Genomic DNA, 25,251 nt, shown 5'->3' on the forward strand with positions numbered 1-25,251 from the left:
TTCTACAAGCAATGGACAGACACCAAAACAACATGACCAGAACTACTATTTTGGGAGAATAATCAATACTGGTGTCTAGGGATTTCCAGATACAGGTGTAAAATCGAAGAAAAGCTGAAAGTTGGTAAGGAGACCACAGAATTAATTAGGTAATAAGTTAGGGTAGTATCAATGGGTATCAGGATGCAGAAGCACAATCAAAAGTCTAGCAATATATTGCAAGTGAAGGGCAAAAGAAAGGAAGGAGCCAAAGTACTTGTATGCTTGGATGACTAGAAAGATGGTGGTGTCATTAATAAACTGGGAAACTCAGATGGAGATGTCCAGCTAGTAGTTAGAAACACCAACTGTTATTTAATGTGAGGGAGGTGAACAGAAATGTGATTACCAAAGGAAAGCAAAAAAAATAAACAGTGCTGTATAGTCCACAAAATGTTTTTACATGTATTTTCTTTTGCTCTAATAAATCTAGTGAAACACATTGTTAATAATCAACAGATGATAAAGTTGAAGTTCCTAGAGCTTCTTGCCCAAGGCCATTCAGAAAGTAAGTGGTAAAGGCAGACTCCAAACCCATTACTTTTCTGACACTAAATTCTGTTACTTTCCCTACATTAAATAAATTATGAGTTTTCAAGAGAAAGAAATACGGCAATGGGAAATGGCTACATTTACAAAAGTAGGGGAGGAGAAAAGAAATAACTAGAGATAGAGTAAGAATAATTAGAGGGTGCTGACATAGCAGTCTAAGTAAAAGATAATTTCTAGAAGTAGCTGGTTGGCCTCAGTGTGAAAAGCCATATAGAAGTCAAGGACCAAGAAAAGGACACTGGGTCAGGCAATTCAGGAACCAGTGACCTCAGAGAACATTTTCTGTAGAATAGAGACTGAAGCTAAAATTCACAGAGTTAAGAAGTGAATGAGTAATGAGGAAATGGCACTGGTAGGAGTAGAATGCTCCCTGGTTTAGTTGTGCAGGAGAGAGACACAGATAAGGGAAGGGAGAAAGTGGAGGGGAGGGAGGAAGGGCAGGGTAGAAACAGAAGAAGAAAGAGAAGTAACTTACAGGAATTATTACGACTGAGGAAAAGGTTTTATTCTCCCTTAAGGACAGGAGAAATAAAAATTTTTCTAGGTAGCGGCCGGCCCGGTGGCACAGCAGTTAAGTGCCTGCGCTCTGCTTCGGTGGCCTGGGGTTCGCAGGTTCGGATCCCGGGTGCGACTGACGCACTGCTTGTCAAGCCGTGCTGTGGCGACGTCCCATACAGAGCAGAGGAAGATGGGCACGGATGTTAGCCCAGGGCCAATCTTCCTCAGCAAAAAAGAGGAGGATTGGCATCGGATGTTAGCTCAGGGCTGATCTCCCTAACCAAAAAAAAAAAAAAAAAAAAAAAAAAAACAAAAATTCTAGGTAAGGAGAAATACATCAGAAGAGAAAACAAAGTCACAAGAAGACATCTTGAAGTAGATAGGACAGTATGAAATCAAGAATAAGGATCCTTCGTCCTCAGATTCAAGTACAATGGAAGAAGGGGAAGACTTCTGAGCGTAGAAAGAAGAGAAATAAAAAGATTTCATGTCATTCTCAATCCTATTAAAATGTGGGGGATTAGATGCCTCTCTAAGGACAACGGGACAGGTTTGGAACACACTACATAGAAAATATCATAGGGAGTACTGAGATGAAATTAAGAATTACTAAGCAGAACAGCCGAGGATATAAGACACTTGGGTACAGTAGACATTGTTAGAACAATTCCATGACTTTCCGTAGCTCATGTGTTAGCTAAGAGAAGAAGTGAGAAAAGGACACAGTAGGGTTATTCAGTGTGGAAGCTCTCCAAATTAAGAATGGGTAGTGACAAACTTTGAATAGGTAACAAATGATAAGTTGAAAGGATATTTAGAATTGAATAGCCAATTTCTAAATTGGCTGGGTCATATCTTCCTTTGTAATACTGGGTTCCAAAATGGAATTCTGTATTCATCCACCGTAATGGGTTTTCTCCATTATTTAAAAAAAGAAAAAAAAAAATCAAACATATAATATTAACGATATCCAACATTTAGGCAGAGCTCACTTTGTGCCAGGCACTTTTCAAGCACTTTATATGCATTATTAACTCATTCAGTCCTCATAACAATCCTATGAGGTAGGAACTATTATTTCCATTTTATAGACGAAGAAATTGAGGCACAAAGATGCTAAATAATTTGCCCAAGGTCAAACAACTAGTTAAGTGGCAGGGTTAGGATTCAAATCAGTTCGTATGGCTTCAAAGTAAGTACTCTTAACCAATATTCTATGCTGCCATTTAACTCATTATCATTACATACTTAAAATATTCTAACCGACATTTTTCTTAATAATATGCCACAATTTTACAAAGGAGAAATCATGATAGAGCCAAATTTATCATTTCTTAGAGCCAAGAGGTAGTAAAAGAAAGTCAGATTACCTCTGATTTTTAAGACACTGTCTTGTTCAAATAGTTTTGACTATCCAATGAAAGCATCCAAACTATGTGGAAATAGCTTTGTGTAAAAATACCTATACCAAAAAGTCATAAATGTAGCCAGTAGCTCTCCTGACAATCTTTACTTTTTTCCCATGTTTAAGCTAAAGACCTTTAAAAACTTTGTTTGATGGGTGTAAAGCCATTTCTGATGAGTAAACAAGATAAATGTGAAATAGGATACACTGACATCTAAAATTTTTATGCACTGAGATTTTAAAAAAGAATTTCCCATATAAAATTTTCCATTTATACACCTTTCAAAAATTGTTTAGGGAATAAAATGCAGAGGAGACTGTAACTAAGAAGTGATTTTTGGCTGGCCAAAGCCCCCAAAGGATAAGGTAAATGTAAGAAATAAAACATTCTCTAATAATGAAGCAAACAGATACTTAACAGTACAGAAGCCGTTGGAATAATGATCTTTCACATAGGCCCTTAAAGCACTGTCACAGGATTCTCTCCAAGACTTCAGACCTCCCTCTACGTCCTCTGGCTGGGGGTCACTTGCTTCTTTCCGTAAGTGATCAAACTTAAAGGAAATTTTGTTTCTTGGATCTAAAAATCTGCTATTACCCAGGTCACCGTGTTCTGTAATTAAGACCTTACAAAGAATAATTGCAAATATGAGTAACTGTAAAAAGAACAGTTCTTCTTGTCACATTTTACAAAACAAATAAAAATTCTGAAGAAGACAGTTAACTTTTCATTCAGTCAGATTTCTGTCATATCAATTTTTTAATCACCACATTTTTATTCTTAAAAAAATACTATGTTTATGGGTAAGTCAGCTCTAAACTGCAACATTTCCCTTATCCTAACAATACCCTTCATTTCTTGGTTTCTGTCTAATATATTACTTACATATATACTTTATACATAGCTGTAATAACTTATATATACACTTTTATATTCTTTTTTACATATTTCATGAAACTTTTCTAGTCATTATACTTTGCATTTAAAATAGGTAATACATTTACATGGTTCAAAAATGAAAAAAAAAAAAAAATAAAGTCGTCTTTTTCTCACCTTTATCTCCCATCCACCAAATTCCTAACAAACTTCTCCTTCCCCACCAGGTAACTGCTTTATTAATTTAGAACAAGGATTGGCAAGTGATGTGTGTGGGTGCCACTTGTTTTTGTAAATCAAGTTTTATTGAACACAGTCCTGCTTGTTTGTTTTTGTATTGTCTACAGCTGCTTTCCTGCTGCAAGAGCCAAGTCGAATAGTCGCGACTGACTCGATGTTCCACAAAGCTGAAAATATTTACCATCTGGCCCTTTACAGAAAAAATTTGCCAATTCTTGATTTAGAGTGTTCTTTTAGCATTTCTTTTTTACAAATACAAACACACATGAATATGTATTCTCTACTCCCTTCTTTTACACAAAAACTGGCATACTATATTACTTTGTTTTTTCTTTTTTTAACTTAACATATCTAGAAGATCTTTCCATATAATACTCGGAGAACTTTTTTGTTTTTGTTTTTGGTTTTTGCAGGGGAAGATTCACCCTAAGCCAATCTTCGTCCTTTTTTCTTCCTTCCCACCCCTCCCCAAAGCCCCAGTAACATAGTTGTGTATAGTTTTAAGTTCTTCTGGTTCTTCTATGTGAGCTGCCGCCACAGCACGGCTACTGACAGATAAGCAGTATGGTTCCCGGGGGAACTGAACCTGGGCCGCGGAAGCAGAGGGCATTGAACTTTAACCGCCAGGCCAACAGGGCTGGCTCTCGAACTTCCTTGTTTTTTACTATAGCTGTATACTACTCCATTGCATAGATGTACAAAAATTTATTCAACCAGTCCCCTATTAACGGATAGTAGGGTTGTTTCCAATCTTTTGCTATTATGAACAATACTGCAACAAATGTCCTTGTATGCTTATGTACTAATTATGTACATGTGTCAAGCATGCCTATGGGATAAATTCTCTGAAGCGGGACAAATGGGTCAAAGGGTAAATGCATTCAAAATTTTTATAGAGGTCGACAAACTGCCCTCTATCAATAGGGTGTTGTACCAAGTTACAACCCCATCAATAGAAATTTTAATTGGCATTTCTTTTCACCTTTTAAAAACAGTCATTTATATTTCCTCTTCTGTGAACTGTCTGTTCTTATCTTTTGCCCATTTTTCTACTGAGTCTTTGCTCTCTTTCTAGTTGAACTCTTCACTAATTAGGAAGATTAATCCTTTGCATGTGTTTTGAGTTTCACGTATTTTCCCCTAATTTGCCATTTGTCTTTTGACACATTTACCATTTTTAATAATTATATATGATTTCACAATATTGACATATCAAAGTATACTTAATCATTTCTGAACTAAGTGAGGTTTAAGCTATTTACAGTTTCTACCATTAAGAAAGCCACTATACATTCTACTATAAATAATGTCTTCTTTTTAAAAAAAATTCATTGGAAAGAATTCATAGTTTTGAGATTCCTGCCTTATTACCAGACTACCCTTAAAAAGCTTGTTTGTAATGATGGTAAAAACAATATACGTAACTGTTTCCCTAAGTCTTACCCTCATAAAGCTTTTTCATTATAACTTTGCAACTTTTGTAACTGAAAGGTAAATATAACCACACTAAAATTTTAATCTGCACTTCCTTAATTACTATTACTAGGTGATCTAACACTTTTCCAAGTTTACTTTGTATTCCTTAATTGGGTGCAATAGGTTCATGTCTTGCTCATTTTTCTATCAAACTCTTGGCATCATCCTTAGATATTCGAGTAACCCCTTTATCTTTCATGTTTGAGGTACATAGTTTCTCCTTTTTAAATCTATTTTTTTATTATGCAGAAGTCACTTTTTTAATAAACTTTTATAATGTTTCATTCATCATTACTCAAGTTACGATTCTCTTTCCATTTCCTACTAAATTTTTATAATTTACTAAGAAACGCCTTTAAACTCCACCTGAAATTAATCTAGGTATATAATTGACACTGGAAATTAAAGTTAGATTAATCTCAAATATTTTATCAACTGTTTCCTTTTCCCTTCTGTTTATGATACTTAGGTTTAAGGGCACTACGACTGTTGCTTTATGTCTTTATGTTTGCTAGCACTAGTCTTCCTTAATTGTTGTTCTTGATCAGAATAATCCTGTACAGTCTATTACAATTTTCATAGGAATTGTATGAAATCTACTGGAAAAAAAATTTCCTATATCATTTATATTTCTTATTCAAATAAGCTTTCTATAATATTAATATTTCTTATTCAGAAATGTGGCATTTAAATCTATTTAATTTTCCATTTGTTTCTCTGATTAAAATGTGTATGTGTGTTAAGTGTATATTTATATTTCTTATTCAAATAAGCTTTCTATATTATTAATATTTCTTATTCAGAAATGTGGCATTTAAATCTATTTAATTTTCCACTTACTTCTCTGATTAAAATGTGTATGCATGTAAGTGTATATGAACTGTGTGGCAGGCTCTTGCCAGTTTCCTATCCAATATTTATCTTCTCCTTTTTCCTTACTCACAAAACCTCAAAAGTTTTCAAGAAAGCAATGTGTCCAACTAAAAAAACAACACTTCCCAGCTAGGAATGATAAAGTGATATGCGTTCTGGCAATAACTTATCAGTGAAAATTGCTTCTGGAATGGCCAGTAACACCTTTTGCATCTTCCTCCTTATTCCTTCCTGGAACATGGATTTCGTGTCCAGAAATGAGGCAGCTATCTCAAGAGCATGATAATGAAAACCATACCTAAGGATGGCAGAATAGAGAGCTAGAAGCAACTTGGGTCTCTGATGACATCATGGAGCTGCCACAACAGCCCTAAATATTACCTCTGGACTTCATGTGTGACAAAAATAAATTCTCTATTTAGTTAACCATTGTGGTTGATTTTATCTATATGCAGTGATGGCATCTACTTTAATAACTTATACATATTTCCTTATTTTAGTGTCCAGGTAATGTCTTTTTATTGTTGTTGTTTTGTTATGGCTAAGAATGTGATCTCCTTTTGACTACATTTTTAAGCTGGCTACTACTGGTATATGGGAATGTTCTTATACCATGCATCTGGATACAGACCTTATTATTTCAATAATTCTCCTGCATTATTAAAGTATACAATATCAACTACAAGCAATATTTATCATTTTTCCAGTATTTTTTCTTTTATACTTTTAATTAATCTAGTCTCATTGAGAAAATTAAGATAAGCAAAAATATAAACCAAAACAAAGAAAAAATAACAAACAAATTCTAGTAATCCTGTAATGCCAACACATAGGGAGTCAACATTTTGGTGTACGTTTTCCCATAGTTTCTTTTCTATGCATATCGATATACTCTTATTTCTCCAATTCCTAAGATGCATACATTCGTTCCCCACCATGATTTAACATCTCACAAAGTGGGATGCATCTGACACTTGATGCATCTTAGGACTGTGTCATAGTTTAATTCGCAGTGTTTTTTCTTTCTTGGTGGTACATAAAATAATGATGCATATTTCACTGAATTTAAGATGCATTGATTCTAATACAGTATAACTGTTCATTTAAATATTTAAAAAATAAAACTAGCATAAGTCAACATATGTTACCTTATGTTTTAGCTTAATATATTAAGAACATCTTTCCAGATCAATATTTATATCAGTTTTCAATGGCTACACAGTATTTTGGTCTACAGATATTTAATTTAATGTTGGACATTTAGATTGTTTCAAAATTTTCAATATTATAAACTCTGCTTCAAATAATCTTTTTACACATTTACATATTTATTTTCCTAGGATAAATCCTGTAGACTTACGGGTTCAAAGGGGATTCAGACTTTTATTTTATTTTATTTTATTTTATTTTTTTTTTTAAAGATTTTATTTATTTTATTTTTCCCCCCAAAGCCCCAGTGGATAGTTGTATGCCGTAGCTGCACATCCTTCTAGTTGCTGTATGTGGGACTCGGCCTCAGGATGAACGGAGAAGTGGTACCTCGATGCGCACCCGGGATCCGAACCCGGACCACCAGCATCGCAGCGCGCGCACTTAACCACCAAGCCACAGGGCCGGCCCGGATTCAGACTTTTAAAAGGCATGTGGTATTTAGTGCCATATTGCCTTTGAAGTGTACGTTAATGAATTTGCAAAGTCCTGTCATACAATGTTAATAACTATGGTAATAATGGGAATATTTGCTTTGTTCCTGTATTTGAATAGAAATACCTGTTTTCCCATTAAATAAAATGTCTCCTCTTATTCTTACCAAGGAGAATTAGAGACAGCAGGAAAACCTGTGTAAAACTCAGCTCCTTTTATTTTCACTGCTCTTGTTAGGGCCAGCTCTCTTTTCCTGTCAAAGAAACTCCTAGTTTTATCAGAAAGAGGAAGAATTTTCTAATAGGTAGAATATTTACAAAAGCTATGAAAACTAAGACATGAATTTATACAGCATCTTATCTTCAGACATCTGATTTGGTTTATAGGATTTCTACTACCTTCCAGGCATAGCCTATCTAATAGGAACTATTATTACCTGATCTTCATATCCTTCTATCTTCACAGGCGTGAACTGATCCATGTTATACTGGGCAAATGCACTGTTTTTCAAAAAGTTAAAAAAGGGGGGGAGGGGAGAGAAAAGAATTATATGTAAATAAACACAAAAGGTAGTTCACATAGTGAAAGAGAATGTGAAAACACTCCCTCGTGCTTTTTCCCTTTCTCTCCAGACAACTGGGTGCTATCATAATGCCTTCCAGGTCTCTGAAGGAATTCCTCTTCACAGAGATCTCACAAGTGCCCTAAGCTCTGAAATTATTTTTCCCTCTCCACTCCTAAACTCCAATAGAGCCGCCACTTAGACAATTCCGAAGTTTTAAGCAATCTAACTATTGTGAATTACCAACAATTTTATTAATTTTTTCTTTTTTTTTTTGTGAGGAAGATCAGCCCTGAGCTAACATCCATGCTAATCCTCTCCCTCCTGCCGAGGAAGACCGGCTCCAAGCCAACATCCACCGCCAATCCTCCTCCTTTTTCTTCTTCCCCAAAGCCCCAGTAGATAGTCATATGTCACAGTTGCACATCCTTCCAGCCGCTGCGTGTGGGACGCGGCCCCAGCATGGCCGGAGAAGCGGTGCGTCGGTGCGCGCCCAGATCCGAACCCGGGCCACTAGCAGCAGAGCGCGGGCACTCAACCGCCAAGCCACGGTGCCAGGCCCCCAACAATTTTATTTTTTTTATTTTTTTTATTTTTTTTTTTTATTTTTTCCCCCCAAAGCCCCAGTGGATAGTTGTATGTCGTAGCTGCACATCCCTCTAGTTGCTGTATGTGGGACTCGGCCTCAGGATGAACGGAGAAGCGGTGCCTCGATGCGCACCCGGGATCCGAACCCGGGTCACCAGCATCGCAGCACGCGCACTTAACCACCAAGCCACAGGGCCGGCCCTTTTTTTTTTTTTTTTTTTTTTTTCCCCCAACAATTTTAAACATTTAGCCAGAAGCTTCGGTAATTTAAAAGAATCTTCAATTAATGCACTATTTTGGAAATGTCGTCTTCTTTATTCTGGGCTCTCTGAGGCAGGAAAGAGCAGGAGAGACCATAATTAAATGCACTGGAAGGCATCTGACACGGGGAGAGGGTAAGGTGAGAGATGAGCATGAGTCAAGTCTCAGAGGAGAGCCTAAAGCAGAGTAGAGGTTATTAAAGAAAACAGATATGAATCATCAAAGTACATGCCTAATATTATTGTTTATTTGTCCAGTGCCTAGATTTATGAAACTCGGTGTTTTCAAGGCTCTCTAATACATCTTACAAAGTAAGCTAAAGTAAAAGATAAGGCAAGAGAAAGATGGAATAAGCTGTAGTATAAGAAAGCATAATACACTTATATTCTTTTTTTTTTTTAATTTAATTTATTTATTTATTTTTCCCCCAAAGCCCCAGTAGATAGTTGTATGTCATAGCTGCACATCCTTCTAGTTGCTGTATGTGGGACGTGGCCTCAGCATGGCTGGAGAGGCGGTGCATCGGTGCACGCTGGGGATCTGAACCCGAACTGCCAGCAGCGGAGCGCGCGCACTTAACCGCTAAGCCATGGCGCCGGCCCAACACTTATATTCTTATAAAGTTATCAGTCTTCTCACAGAATTCACTTGCCAAGGTAAGGGTTAAACATCTCTCTAGCCCAATTTTAACCTACTAAAACACCTGTTAACTAAATACCTCTTTGAAACTTTGATGAAAATGTATACCTGGGTGTGTTTAAGGTATATTCTTTGTTCTAAAAAGATATAAGACTGTACTGAAAACCATGCTTCTCCAGAACGCTTTCTAAGGCCTTCCCAGCTTATAATCCTCACTCTGGCTCAAGTAAAACTCACCTTATTTCTCTTATGTATAAAATAAAATAAAACACCTGCTAGACCACTGGTTTTAAGCAGAGCATTAAACTTTTCCTAGACTTTTTAAGAGAAACCAAAGTAACAAATATTTAAACTTCTTCAAATATTTAAGGCTAATCTTCAATCTTCTCATTTTAAGTTATTATTATTTTTTTAATGAATCATTTCCTGATAACACCACATCTCCTTGTAGCAAAATGAGTCTTAAATACACTGGTTCTTCAGAATGGAATATAAATTAAATGTTCATGGAAAGTGGATTAGATATTAATTTTTCTTTAAAAGCTTAAGGTGTAGGGAGTACATAAGTATTCCATTCTAGGATATGTCCTTAAGACTACAGATTACAAACACCAACACCAAAATTTGTTACCATTTAATCCCACCTCAAGCAAACGGTATCTCCATTCTACCAACTGCAGAGGCCAAAAACTTGGGATCATCCTTAATTCTTTTTTCTCTCACACTTCACATCCAATCCATCAGTAAATCTTGTAGGTTGCACCTTGAGTACATATTCAGAATCTGACTCCTTCCCACTACCCCTACTACTACCACTCTAGTCCAAACTACCACCATTTACCTCTGAACTACTCTAATCATCTGCTAAGTAAGTACTCATCTTACTTCAATCTTTGGCCCGCTGCATAGCTGCCAATGATAATTCTAAAATATAAGTCTCATCATGTCATTCTCTGCTCAAAACACTCTAATAATAATTTCCTGTCTCTCTGAGAATAAAATCTACTCTTTAACATGGCCTACAACCCCTACTTAGTCCAGAAGTGCTGGGAATTATCACAGAATGGTTCCAGTGGTCACAAGCATAGGTGGAAATCTAGAAAAGAGGGTAAATCCTAGGCAGTTCAGGGCTCCATCATTTTATATAGAAGGCAATAATGATGAGGATGATGATTATTGATACAATATGTACTGAGCGCTTACTATGAGGAATATGGCCAAAGAACTAAAGCGCCTCATTAAGCCAAGTCATTAGAAATAAAACCGAACTCTTCATCCCTATGGAAAATCAAATATTTGAGCATAAGACCATTCTCCTTTAGCAAGAAGGTTCTTCAAGAATCTAGAGTCTATAAGAACCCAAATATTTATAAACACAAAGCTTTATTGTCAGTGCAATGAAAGCAACTGAAGCATTTGAACTACATACCAAATTCCAGTGTCCTAATTGGAAATGGAACAATAGGCTTAGGATGCAATCACCTTTGGGTCTTGGCATTCCACTCCTATCCCCCTTCAGCAGTACATTATCAAGTGAAGTACGTATAGATTTATTTTGGGTTGCTCTCAAGGATAAAACTAAGACCAATATGGCAGGCAAATTGAAGAACTTGCCTTGTGAGAAAGTGAATTCCTTATTATTAGAAGCATTCTGATTGGATAACCATCTATTAACAGAATGTAGATGAGATTCTTTCAGTGAAAGAGCAGACGGTAGACAGGGGTTGAACTAGCAAATCATAAATGTGTTTTTCTATGGCAGAGTCTATGCATCTAAGAGAAATCAGCATTAGAATGTATCTTTAGCCTGCGCCTATATCAATGTACAATTTTTTAAATCAATGTATAATTAGAGTATCATTCATGATAACAATTAGAGAGATGCTGTGCAAATTTAAGGTTTGCAGAATCTGGTCCCAAAATGAGTTCCAAAAAAGCAGCATGGACAGGGCAGGAGAAAATGATTATTTCTCAGGAAGCAGCTCTTAAAATAGTTTTCTATAGCTAAAATCTAAACCAATTATATATCATACCAAATGCCTTTATGATAAATATTTGTTCTTCTACATCAAAATCTTTGTCCCCTCTCCCCACCCCACCCTTTCCCAGTCATTATCCAACTCTGGTTTCCTCTTCACAGAGGAACTCTGGGCCAGTTGAAGAGATAGTAATTGAAATAGAACTTTCTATTAAAGAGTAAAGGAGAGTGAGTAGTGATCAAGCCAGATAACAATGGGCCTTGAAAGCTACACAGTGCTCAGATTTGAAGACTAAAAGCAAAAACAAAAAACACCACTAATGCTTTTGAGGACAAGGACAAAATAAAAATGGTATTTGAGAAAGATTAATTAGCCTGACCATGATAAGGAGTCAATGACTGGGTAGAATAATCATGCTATTATCCTATGGTTAACTCTAACTATTAAGGCACTTTATGAATATCTGCTATTCTTCGGCAATTTGAGAAATATTATCATTCCTCAATAGCAGCCTAATCTTTCTATAACTAGCAGTTTTTTAAAAATCCAACATGAACTAAAAGAACTAAAGAAGAAAACCGAACAACTAACATTAAACTCTGCTTTAATAGGGAAAATCTGGGCAAAAATAAAAATAAATAAGACCATATATAACAAGCTTTAAGGAAGTAAACAACATTTTAAGGAAACATGTTTTCTTCAAGAAAACAACAACTAAAACTGCTAAAACCAACTGCTTTATTTTGAAGAACTTAAAATTTGGTTTTCGGGGTACTGGTTACTAGTAACATAGTTTACCCAGTATTATAATAACACGTAAGTGGATTTACAAAGATACTTACTGTGCTGCCCCTTCCCTGAGGAGATTGTCATTATTAAGTAGTAGCCGAACATCTGAGGAGAAAAAAAATGTTAAAAGACGTTAAAATTAAAATGTTCAGTAGAGGACAAACTTGAGAAATTTTAGCAGATTTCTAGATTAGATTTTTTAAAAATCAGGCTCTGCAAGGTTAGTCTTTGGATACAATGTATGTGTAGAAAATTCTAAAAATGCAAATAAACAGATGCTAATGTTCATAGATTTGCATACAATTATTTGTGGTACAATAATCCAACAATAAATTCTCAGGGAATTTCACAGCAAATGAACAACATGGTTTACAGAAGGTTACAGTTAGGACTGCGAATTTTGTATCGAAAGAATCCTCTAAAACCAGATTAAGATTTGCAGGCTTTTCTATAACATCAGATCAAGAAAGCTGGGCACAATTCAGTCAGCAACAGTGAAAGTGCTGAACATATTTTTCTTTGGAGAATTGAATTTGGGTGCCTACAATCTTTTTAAAAAGCTGTGTGTCAAGAGTCTAGTCACTTTTCTTTTGGAAGAGGAGGGTCCTTGTTACTAAGAAACTACCAAGCATTAGCTCCAAGAAGGAAAGCTAATTATAAGCCAAAGGCCATTGACACTTCGAGCTTCTGAAAGAAGGGGCTGGCAGAGGCCAATGCGTAGCATGCCAATAAACACCAGCCCTCAAGCCACAAGTAGCTTGCCAATTCTTAATCTAATGCTTTGGTATCAATTATTCTCATGATATTCTTGTAAAGTACTTTCAATTGTCAGAAATAAAACAAGATTCCTCTAACTACAAAGGCCATTAATTTTTGTTAAGTCAAGAATTTATCTAAGCTAATCAGCTGGATAAAGTTCAAGTCGAAGGAGAATCTTCTAAAAGCTCAGTTGTTGAAAATTTACATTTGGTCTTACACTTCTTACATGGAAGACAGACTAGGGAAAAGAAAGGCTGCATTTGTTTCTCTTCATGTTAGACAGTCTAAAGGAAGAATGTCTTGATTTACTTCTATTGTATTATTTACTCCTTATAGTAAATGTTTATACATTCTCCTAGTTACTTTTCCTCTGCATCATTAATTTTACCAATGGAGATTACTGATTGTTCTCTGATGTGTGGGGCTCCGGGCCAGGTACCGATGAATATCCTCTAAGTAGGTAACCTTCTAATGTGAAACTAGAATTTCAAAATAAATGTTTGCTAAACTGAAGCAAGATGCACAAAGATCATGATTTTACTTAAGCGAAACTTTAAGAATTAAGTTAACAACTTAAAATGGGATTATGATGATTGATATTACCATGAAGTTTAAGATGCCTCATCTACATTTTTCATTCTCTAAGTCATGTTAACACATCGAATAGTATGGAAGGTTGTAAATGTACTGGAATAGGGGTTCCCAAACTGTGACTCAGAATCATTGGAAGAACTTGATAAAACACATTATCTGATTCTACTCCAGATCTAATGAATGAGAATCTTAAGAGGATGATGACGCTGGAATCTGTATATTTAACAAGGTTCCCAGATGCTGTCAGTTCAGTTCCAATGGTTCTAGAAAGTGTCCTCTACTATGGATCTTCCTGAGTGAAAGCACTGAAGAAATTTAAGCTATGATTTATAATAATAGATATAAAACTATGAAAACAATTTAGTATTGTATCTACAATTGTTGATCTTGAACTACTTTAAATCTTTTCTCACGTAAGATAGGTGTCCCAATTTATGGATTAAGAGCATGCTTTTTCCTCAGACCTGGGTTTGAATCCTTGCTCTCATACTTACTAGCTGGGTGATGTTAGATAATAAATTATTTTAACCTTTGAATTTTGATTTCTTTAGCTATAGGTACAATGTTGTAAGGATTAAAAGAGATAGCTAGCACTCAGTAAGTGCTTACATGTAATTAAGAAGAGCTTAAAATAACTAAATATTAATCTTCACTCACCGTTGAACACTTCATTAAATTCTCCTGGGGGTGCATGAGTGATGAATTTAGCAGCTATGCGTACCTAAAGAGAAATAAAATTTACAGTAAGAGAATTATTAAGAGTAACATACAAAAAGAGAAGAAATTAACAGATTACAAAATTTGTACCACATCCTGTGAAATAAAATTTCCTGTTTAAACCTTTACTATTTAAGAGTCTTCAGATTTTCTTTTCACAAAACATCCCAAAGCTTTCATATCAATATAGGTTTGTACTGATTTGGTGATATACGTGCTGCTTTGATTAATTTTGAATTTTTCTTTTTAAAAAGTTGAATAATCAGTTTTGTTCAAAATATACTAGCCAGAAAAAGAGAAAGCTATGATCCTATTTCATTTATGAACATTTAAGCAAAACTAAATAAAATATTAGCAAATTGGTAGTGTACCAATTTGTGTTTATAGTGTTTATCCCAGTGCAAGGATGTTTCAATACTAATAAATCATGTAACTTACAAATTAAAGGAGCAAAACTTTGTGATCATCTTAACTCATTCTGGAAAAAAAGGAAATTCAACACCCATTCAAATATCATAAAACAACAACAAAACTACTGGTTTTTGGCAGGAACTGAATAAACTTCCTCAACTTGATAAAGGGTTATCTACCAAAATTCTACAGCATACCTAATAATGATGAAACATAAGCAGTGTCACTAATTTTAAAAGCAAGGCCAAGATGACTCTTATCACCTAAACTATTCAACACTGTTCTACAGGTCCTAAAGAATGCTATGGAAAATATTTCTTCTGTTACTCATTCTAATTCCCTCTCCTGCCCCGTACCCCGCCATTCTTCTTTTCTGGATCTCCTACACAGACGGATGTTGAAATGTTAGGATCTAACCTGTGTATCTCATTTTTTTCTCCTATCTTTTATCTTTTTTGTCATCTTATGCTTTGTGTGGGGAGAATTCCTCAGCTCCATTTTTCAATTCACTAATATGCTCTTCAGCTATGCCCATTTTGCTACTCAATTATTTTAACTGTTCTATTTTTAATTTCTTAGACTTTTCTTTTTTGCATGTGCAATAATCTCTCAAGTCTCCTTGAGCATATTAACTATACTTATTTTAAAGTCTTGTTCTATTGACTGTTTCCTAAGAATTCAGATCTACTGTTTGTTGAGTTTGGTGCTTCTCTTTCATGGTACCAGTTTTCCACAAATGTTTGGTGCTCCTCTTTGGATTTAATTTAGCTGGCCTGTTCTGTTTACCTATAGTTTGTCTCCAGTGATTGCAGGGCAGGGAAAGAATGGACTTGCTGCTGCTGCTGAGGGTGTGTGAGCAGATTATCTTCTGAGTGAGCCTCTTAAGGGCCACAGGATACCTGAGGCACTGCCCTGCCTCTCTGCTCTCAGTGTTCATTCTCAATGCCATATTCTGAGGACAAACGCTATTTGTCTGCAGCTTAGCCCAAATGGGAGAGAAAGGAGGAGGCAAGCGGTCCAGTTAGCTTAGAAAACAATTCTCCAATTAATCTACTCCAAGACTGTTCTGAGTCCTTCACTTCTTGCTTCTTAAATGGAGCTCCTCCAGAATGGCTCCTACTTCCATAACAGTTTTCTTCAATAAACTTTGGGTTACAGTTTCCTCTGATTTTATTTTTTTTAATATATTTGAACCATTCTGCTTTCTCTCTATCAAGAATCGCTAAAAAGTTTTGGTCCACTGATGGCACACTCACTTTTTAAACTGTCACTAATTTATTTCTCTTTCCACTCCATTTTTTTCTACTCTTTTGTTTTAAAAGGTTTGGCATAAAAGGTGAGGTAAAACCACATGCTCAGTCTGCCATATAATTAATCTGCCATATAAAATGTGAAATACAAAGAATGTACAAACCTATTTAAAAGAAAAAACAATTTGGAATATCATTTGGCAATATCTATATATACGTAATAATGATGTTAGCAATAATAGTACTGACTTCAAGTGGGTTTCTCAGTACAACTCTAACACACCATGAGAGAAAAGATGTTGAAAATTCCCTAATATCTGATGTGATGAGTATGAAGAAGATTCAATTCACTGATGAGGAGCAAAGAGAAACATAATATATCTAACAATAAACTGAGCCCTACTTTCCAGACAGGCATCCTCTGTTGACTTTTTGTTTCCTTCAAACTATTTTAAGTTCTTGTTGACCCAATCAAATTAAGGTCACCAACAAAGTCAAACTATTCTTAAAAAGAAAAAAAAGACTTTCGAAAGTCTTTTGAAAATAAAACTGAAACTGACAAGAGAACCAGAAAAATACAGAAATACTTTACAACATCAGCATCCCTAGGTTCATACAGAAGATTTTAAGTGATTTCACTCTTATTCTAAAAAGAATAAAAGAAAAGGTGCTCCATGGCCAAACATCTTTTCAATCACGAAAGGCCTACTGATTAATGGAGCCAGTAGAATGGAAAACCTGGATTCTAATTACTGGCTCTGCTGGTCCATTAACTAACCAGATTTATGATTCTGGAAACATTACTAACCTTTTTTGGTCCTGAGTTTCCTCATTATAATCCAATTCCTAAAAGAGATTAGAAATCTGGAAAAATTTCTTTCAGCTATAACACTCTACATGACTTTTTAAGACTTAGAAAATAAAACCTGTATGCGGACTATCTGGAAGCAGGGGTGAGGAATCCATACTATGAACACCTTAGAATACTTCTATTCACATAAAGTTTGCGAACCCTGCCATGACAGGGTAATCATAGATAACATATTATTTTTCTGGGATGAAAATTGGTGGAGATCAAGAGGAAATAATCGAGGGGCCGGCCCGTGGCTTAGCGGTTAAGTGCGCACGCTCCGCTGCTGGCGGCCCGGGTTCGGATCCCGGGCACGCACGGACGCACCGCTTGTCCGGCCATGCTGAGGCCGTGTCCCACATACAGCAACTAGAAGGATGTGCAGCTATGACATACAACTATCTACTGGGGCTTTGGGGGAAAAAAATAAATAAATAAAAATTATATATAAAAAAAAAAAGAGGAAATAATCCATAAAGCTCTTATATTAATTGAACAACAACAGTAAAAAGAAGAGTTCTAATTAGGAAGTAAGAAATGCTGCTCAACTCATGAAAATTATACTACACAGGACTAATAATTCCAATATAGATTTTTGTGTATATTTGCCTTGGCATGTAACTTAATCATATTTCTGTACTCATTAACTGTTGGTGTCAATCACTTATTTAAGAAATTAGTAGGGCCGGCCCTGTGGCTTAGCGGTTAGGTGCGTGCGCTCCGCTACTGGTGGCCCGGGTTTGGATCCCAACGCACCGCTTCTCCGGCCATGCTGAGGCCGTGTCCCACATACAGCAACTAGAAGGATGTGCAACTATGACATAAAACTATCTACTGGGGCTTTGGGGGAAAAAAAAAATAAATAAAAATTATATATAAAAAAAAAAAAGAGGAAATAATCCATAAAGCTCTTATATTAATTGAACAACAGTAAAAAGAAGAGTTCTAATTAGGAAGTAAGAAATGCTGCTCAACTCATGAAAATTATACTACACAGGACTAATAATTCCAATATAGATTTTTGTGTATATTTGCCTTGGCATGTAACTTAATCATATTTCTGTACTCATTAACTGTTGGTGTCAATCACTTATTTAAGAAATTAGTAGGGCCGGCCCTGTGGCTTAGTGGTTAGGTGCGTGCGCTCCGCTACTGGTGGCCCGGGTTTGGATCCCAACGCACCACTTCTCCGGCCATGCTGAGGCCGTGTCCCACATACAGCAACTAGAAGGATGTGCAACTATGACATAAAACTATCTACTGGGGCTTTGGGGACAAAAAAAGGAGGAGGATTGGCAATAGATATTAGCTCAGAGCTGGTCTCCCTCAGCAAAAAGAGGAGGATTAGCATGGATGTTAGCTCAGGGCTGATCTTCCTCACCAAAAAAAGGAAAAAAAAAGAAAAAAAGAAATTAGTACATCTATTTTGAATAGCAAAATTTTTTTTTTTTGGTCTATGTGTAGTAAATCTGCTGAGCGGCTATGATCTATCCCACTTTCTGTCAAGGTGCATTTTCCATAATCCTTACATAATTGTGAAATTCTCCTCAGTCAAGCAAATTTAAGTGTATGTAGTTTAAAAACATATTCATATACTACCAAAAAACCATCTTCCCTAAAAGAAATAAAGCCACAGCCATATTTTACATACCACTTACGTAACATAATGTTCGAATGTATAATAGTAAAAATTACCAAACTGAAAATTCAAGTTACTAACATTTCTGAAGTTATCCCCAAATTTTCAAAAGTTACAAAATCTAATGGAATTGGCCTAATTGAAAGAACAGTCATTTGGATAATGGATGAACTGACACTGCATATAAAAAAGTAATAGTTCATCCACTCAGCAAACATTTACTGAGCACCTAGGAAGAGAAGTACCAGCAGATGAAGATTAAATACTGAATAATATATTGTCACTCTCCTCAAGGACTTGACACCTAGATAGTAATATAGCAAGCAAGTACTAAAAGGCACAGTGGGGCACAAAGGAAGGTGTAATCAACTCTACATATGTATATAAGGAGGGAGTGGGGTGGTCTTCAAAGGCATTGATGTTGGAGCTGGACTGGAGGAGGAGCAGATACCAAGGAGGGCATTCCAGGCAGAGGGAACAATATGTACAAACTAAGATAACACAGCACAACAAACTGAATGTAGATATTAAAAAGATTTGCAAAATGTAAAACAATGCTACTTTTTCTGCTAATATTTTGTGTTTTGGAAAATAAAGGTTTTTTTCCTTTAAACAAAATACTAATCATTTATGTTAACCTGCAATAGATTTATTGTATTTTTAAATGAATTAATGTTTTAAAAATCTCTAAGTTTTTATATCTAATACAACAGATTTAAGCCACATAAATAAAAACTCGATTTCTAAGAGTTTAAGGGGTCCTGAGGGCAAAAATGTTTGAGAAGTGCTCTTTTGACATGGGTTGACATTTATCATATGCTGTTGAGTGAAAAGTGTTCACAAATTGTATTCCTGTTTTATTAAAAGTATATATATTTACATATAGGTATAGCTACTAAATTGTAACTGAGACTATGTCTGGTAGTGGTAATACAAAAGATATTTTTCTTCCCTTTTTTGCCTTATCTCTGTTCAAAAAGTTGTACAAGGAATACAAATTATTTGTATGAAAAAGAGGATTTTCTAATTTTTTACAAATCAAAAAAGAAGCACGCCAACATCCTCTACCCAACAAGTAAATTTTTTTAAAAGATGAAAGGGGACATAAAGAAAAATAAAGGCTACTGAGGGACATCAAAATTGAAAGAACCAGGTCAAGGAAGCTACAGGTCAAGGAAGCTAAAGGATGGAATGAAGTGAGGTTGTCAAAACACGAAAGACAACAAGGAAGGCTTTTCAAAGTTACACTTTGCATATGCTCCTTGACCAAGAGCTTTGCCTTATTCACTTCATATCTGCATAGTGCCTTAGCTTGAAAATATAGGCTGATTAATTGGTTAAATGAGGGGATTATACTGAAAGAGAAAAGTAAACTAAAAGCTTGCTTTTGTTTTCCAAAGGAAAAAAAACGCAGCGTACAAAAGTCAGAGAGGAAGGAACATCAAGTAGTAGTATTTGAATTCAGGTTCAAATGCTGAAAAAACTACTAAGTGAGACCACTACATCTGAGAATATCAAGAACAGGAGAAACGTCCAATTAAAGAAACCAGAGGCCCGCCCCGTGGCTTAGCCGTTAAGTGCGCGCGCCCCGGGCGCGCACCGACACACCGCTTGTCCGGCCATGCTGAGGCCGCGTCCCACATACAGCAACTAGAAGGATGTGCAACTCTGACATACAACTATCTACTGGGGCTTTGAGGGGGAAAAAAAAAAAAAAAGGAGGAGGATTGGCAATAGATGTTAGCTCAGAGCCGGTCTTCCTCAGCAAAAAGAGGAGGATTAGCATGGATGTTAGCTCAGGGCTGATCTTCCTCACAAAAAAAAAAAGAAAGAAAAAGAAACCAAAACATCTCCCAGTTTTTAAAATGAAAGTGGAGAGATCTGAAGATACATATGCAAGGGCAAGGGTGAAATTTTAAATAAGTGGTTAAAAAGAATGTAGTCATCATTAGATGCCATTGTGGGATCCTAAAACATTGTCACGGTAAACAATCCCCATGTTATTTTCTGAGAGTTACTAACAAAGGTGGAATTACTTAGTATTAGATAAACATTTGACAGTCTTTAAAGATAGACTTGCCAGTGTTAAGTTGATTTATCACTCTAACAATACCATAAAAATACCTTGAAGCAACAGTAGAAATCATAATGAACATTTACATAGTAACTATAAAATCTAAAGTCAGCTCCATGGTCTCCAAGGCCCTTCACAATTTGGTACCCGCCCCGGCCCCCAACATCTCCCCATCTCTTACTGCTTAGCTCCTAGACCTACAGCTACACTCCTGCCTCCAGACTATTGCATTTTTTGTTCCTTTTGCCAGAAATGCTCTTCTATCAAAGGGTTCACTTTCCTCTTCACTCAAGTCTCTGTTCAAACATCACCTACTAAAGTACTCTTCTCTGACTTCCTGACTCCTATAAATTAGCTATTGTACACTCCACACCCTTCACAATTCTAGCTCCTTTACCTGCTTTATTTTTTTTCAAGGAACTTGCCACCACTGAACATATACTTATATTTATTGCTCAAAACTCCAAAAAAGAATTCCAAGAGCATAGGGCAGGGGTCGGCAAACTGCTAATACAAAAGGCCAGACTGTGAATACTTTAGGGTTGTGTGGGCCACATGGTCTCTGTTTCAACTGTAAACAAATGAGCATGATTGTGTTCTAGTAAGACTTTATTTTGTTTTTTTAATTGAGGTATAATTGACAAATAAAGTTGCAAGATCCTTAAAGTGTACAATTGATGGTTTGATGTATGTATACATATACCTATACTACACTGTGAAAGGACTACACCTACTGAGTTAATTAACACATTATTTTAGATGCTGAAATTTGTATTTTATGTAATTTTCGCATCGTGAAATATTCTTCTTCTTTTGACTTTTTTTCCAATCATTCAAAAAACATTAGTTTGTAGGCTATATAAAAACAGGCAGTGGACCAGATTTGCCAACCCCTGGCATAGAGCATAAGAACTCGTTATGTTTGTTCACTGCTATATACCTAGGACTGAGATCTGGCACATGCTAGGAATGTAAATAAATGAATACTATTTTACTGTTCACAAAACTGTCATAACCTGTCTCTCTTTTGATGTTAAAATAGCTTGTTAAAATAGGCAGAGAAGAGACTATTATCCCCATTATAAGTGAGGGAACAGGTTCAGAGAGTATAAGTGCCTGGTTCAAGGTCATGTACCTATAAAGGGGTGGAGCTGGAACTAGACAATCAACTATACTATGCAGTAGTAACAGGTATTAAAATTTGGGAGGATTATCTTTAGTGTCACATGGACTTGGCCTAGTACTTTTAGAAATGATTTTTAACCAAGAATTGAGTCAAAGCTTTGCTTGTGAAAGCTTCAGTTGTCACAAAGTTAGGAGGGATAAATAAAATGATAAATAATAACTTTAAAAGTCAAAATTTTATCATCCAGCTTCAAAACTGGGTCAAAACTAATAAGATGAAATTTAATAGAGGTAGGGCCGGCCCCATGGCTTAGCGGTTAAGTGCGCGCGCTCTGATGCTGGCGGCCTGGGTTCAGATCCTGGGTGCACACCGATGGGCCGCTTCTCCAGCCATGCTGAGGCCGCATCCCACATACAGCAACCAGAAGGACATGCAGCTATGACATACAACTATCTGCTGGGGCTTTGGGGGAAAATAAATAAATAAAATTATTTTAAAAAAATAAATAAAGTTTAAAAAAAATTTAATAGAGGTAAACAAAATCAGTGGCACAAGCAAAAGGGGAAAGAGAAATGGCTAAACAGCTAGTGACTACAAAAATATTTTTACTGTGATACAAATGAGGGACGACACTTGCAATAACAGTGATTTAGTCAATCATTCTCAAGATTAGGGTGGGGAAAGAAAGCCGAAAGCAGGAATATCCCATGGAGGGGAGACATGCCATCCCCTGCCTAATTGAGAACCACTGATATGGAGGTTTTATTTGAAAAACCAACTTAACTGCTGCTTAAAAAAAGTTTTCCTTTTCCATAAAGTAATAGTTTCACTGTACAAAGCATTCATCTGATAGTGTTTGCACTAAAGGGTATAACTCCATGTATATTTTAAAGGGAAAGTAACTCAAGCCTTATACACAACTCCACTCCTTCATAAATTTAAATATCCCAATAATGTTAATTTCATGGAATCCACTGTATTATGTTTCTAACCAACCTAAAAAAGGGAATTTAAAATCTCTAAGTATCAATGAAAGAAAAATTTTCCTAGATTTCAGTTTCTTCCCATTCTCCTAATCCTCTCACCTCTCCAAAAGGGGAAATAAAAATATCCAATCTTTGCAAGATTCAAAATTTCACTTTTACATTACTACTATCTCTACTGAAAGTTTAAAAATCAAACTGAGAAAGTAATATAGCCCATTGTTCCCCAGAAACTGCTTAATTTTGTTAATTTTCATATACCAAATTTTAGTAAGAAACTTTAGAAAATGTATTAGAAAAAGAAATCTACAAAATTTATACAACTCAAGTTTTTAGCTTATTAAAGAATCTTTTAATAAGACCCCACACATTTCAACATTGCATCTATTCATAACTAGCTCTTGAAATGATTTCCTTGATAATTACATACATAAGAACTTCAAATTGAATATTTAACAACTGCAGTTCTTTGTGAACGTCAGGTGGGTAATTCCAGACAGGCAAGGAAGAAATCTTTCACTAGATGATATCCACATTCCACTTATCAGCAAGGCCCAGGCCAGTTTATACTGCTCAAATTTTATATACTTCAGGAGTCAAATCTCTGCCAGCATGTCTGCTGGGTGTCTACAAAAATCTTTACCTCCTCCATTAGTTTACTGAGTGTATTAAAGACTGTGCTGGGCTTGGCCCCGTGGCTTAGCGGTTAAGTACGCGCGCTCTGCTGCTGGCGGCCCGGGTTCGGATCCCGGGCGCGCACCAACGCACTGCTTCTCCGGCCATGCTGAGGCCGTGTCCCACATACAGCAACTAGAAGGATGTGCAGCTATGACATACAACTATCTACTGGGGCTTTGGGGGGGAAAAATAGATAAATAAAATCTTTAAAAAAAAAAAAAAAAGACTGTGCTTCTTAGCCTTGACTTGCACTGTCCTTGAAAGTTGTGCCTCTCTCCTCATCTAAATCCTTGTCTATCTAAACAAGGATTAAATCCCTCCTATCTTTTAAGGTTAGGTTCTTCTGTTTCTTTCCAAGAAGTATTCCCCAGTACTTAAGAGTCTCAAGAATCCTCTGTACGCCTCCCATACTTTACCATACTTCGAACATTTATCACAGCACCTAAAATATAACTGCCGTTGATAATTAGTTCTATAGATATCACTCTGTCCCCAAAGACTACAAAGTTTTCTTTGGGCAAACTGTCTTGCTTTCCTTTTCTATACTATACAGAGTCTAGCAAAATAAATGGTACATGCCAGGCAATTAGTAAACATTTACAAAACTCCTTTTGAATAAAATGATACTAAAGAAGTGTTCTTAGTTTTTAAGATTATTATGAGGTACTATAGCAAAATGGAAAGATATTGGCTCTAGAGTTGGACTGACCTGGATTTGAATTTCAGTCTCTTAATCTCTTTGAATCACATCCTCTCCCGAAAGTGGGATAGTATCTACTTAGAAATGTTGTGAAGAGATTAAATGAGATGATAATATATGTCAAGTCTTTAGCAGAATATTTAAAATATAATAGGGAGACTTAATAAATGTCAGCTATTGTTAACTGGTCACAGAAAGATAACTGCTGCTTTAAATTATTAAACTGAACAAATCCTTCAAATTATTGAGAAAATAATTCCTCTTTTCTAGAAATTCTTTGGGTCCTACCACCTTATATTCTCCAACATTACAATCTTTATCAATAACTATAAACAGCAGCAACTTTTTTGCTGACCAAAAAAAGTTTTCCAAAATGTCTCTGTTACACTTCTCTTTAAACACATCTTTGAAAGTTTACTTGTTTTCAACTAGGCTAAACTTCAAAAAAGAATAGTAGTAAATTGTGCTTTTGTAAATACTTATTTTACTTATTTTTATTCTACATCATTCCAGAAGTATTCAAGGATAAATAGTTGCATTTCTCTTTCCTGAAAGAGATATACCTTTTTCTTATCCTGGTAAGAAAGTAAGTTATATTTGCATAGACTTCAACACTATTTCCTAAAGGATTTTTTTCTATTTGAAGATATTTAGGATATTATTATTTTGTATTTTAAGACTTTATTTTTTTAAAAACAGTTTTAGGTTCACAGCAAAATTGAGAACATACAATAATTTCCCATACGCCCCCTGGACCCCCATGTGCACAGCCTCCTGCATTATTAATATCCCCACCAGAGTAGTACATTTATCACAGTCTATGAACCCACCCTGACACATCATTATCAACCAAAGCCTATAATTTACATCAGAGTTCATTCTTTGTGTTGTACATTTTTATGGATTTGGACAAATGTACGACATGTATCCACATTATAGTAACATACAGAGTATCTTCACTGCCCTAAAAATCCTTTGTGCTCTGCTTATTCATCCCTCTTTCCCTCTAGGATGTTATTCTGAAAAGAGGGAAGAAAAAAATTTTTTT

At 35.8% G+C, this 25,251-nt stretch overlaps 1 protein-coding gene across 1 annotated transcript in view; it reads right to left on the bottom strand.

Moving 5' to 3' along the window:
* CAPZA1 (capping actin protein of muscle Z-line subunit alpha 1) overlaps nt 1–25,251 on the bottom strand; it is a 48,788-nt gene that overhangs the window by 10,819 nt on the left and 12,718 nt on the right. Inside the window, exons 2-5 of the mRNA XM_004420668.3 lie at nt 14,433–14,496; nt 12,476–12,527; nt 8,041–8,104; nt 2,914–3,120 (exon numbers count right to left, since the gene is read on the bottom strand). Of these exons, the coding sequence (XP_004420725.1) occupies nt 2,914–3,120; nt 8,041–8,104; nt 12,476–12,527; nt 14,433–14,496 (387 nt within the window). The remainder of the gene's footprint in view (nt 1–2,913; nt 3,121–8,040; nt 8,105–12,475; nt 12,528–14,432; nt 14,497–25,251) is intronic.

The sequence above is a fragment of the Ceratotherium simum genome, chromosome 2, assembly GCF_057802395.1.
Source record: "Ceratotherium simum simum isolate JZ-2026a chromosome 2, ASM5780239v1, whole genome shotgun sequence".
Lineage (NCBI taxonomy): Eukaryota > Metazoa > Chordata > Mammalia > Perissodactyla > Rhinocerotidae > Ceratotherium > Ceratotherium simum.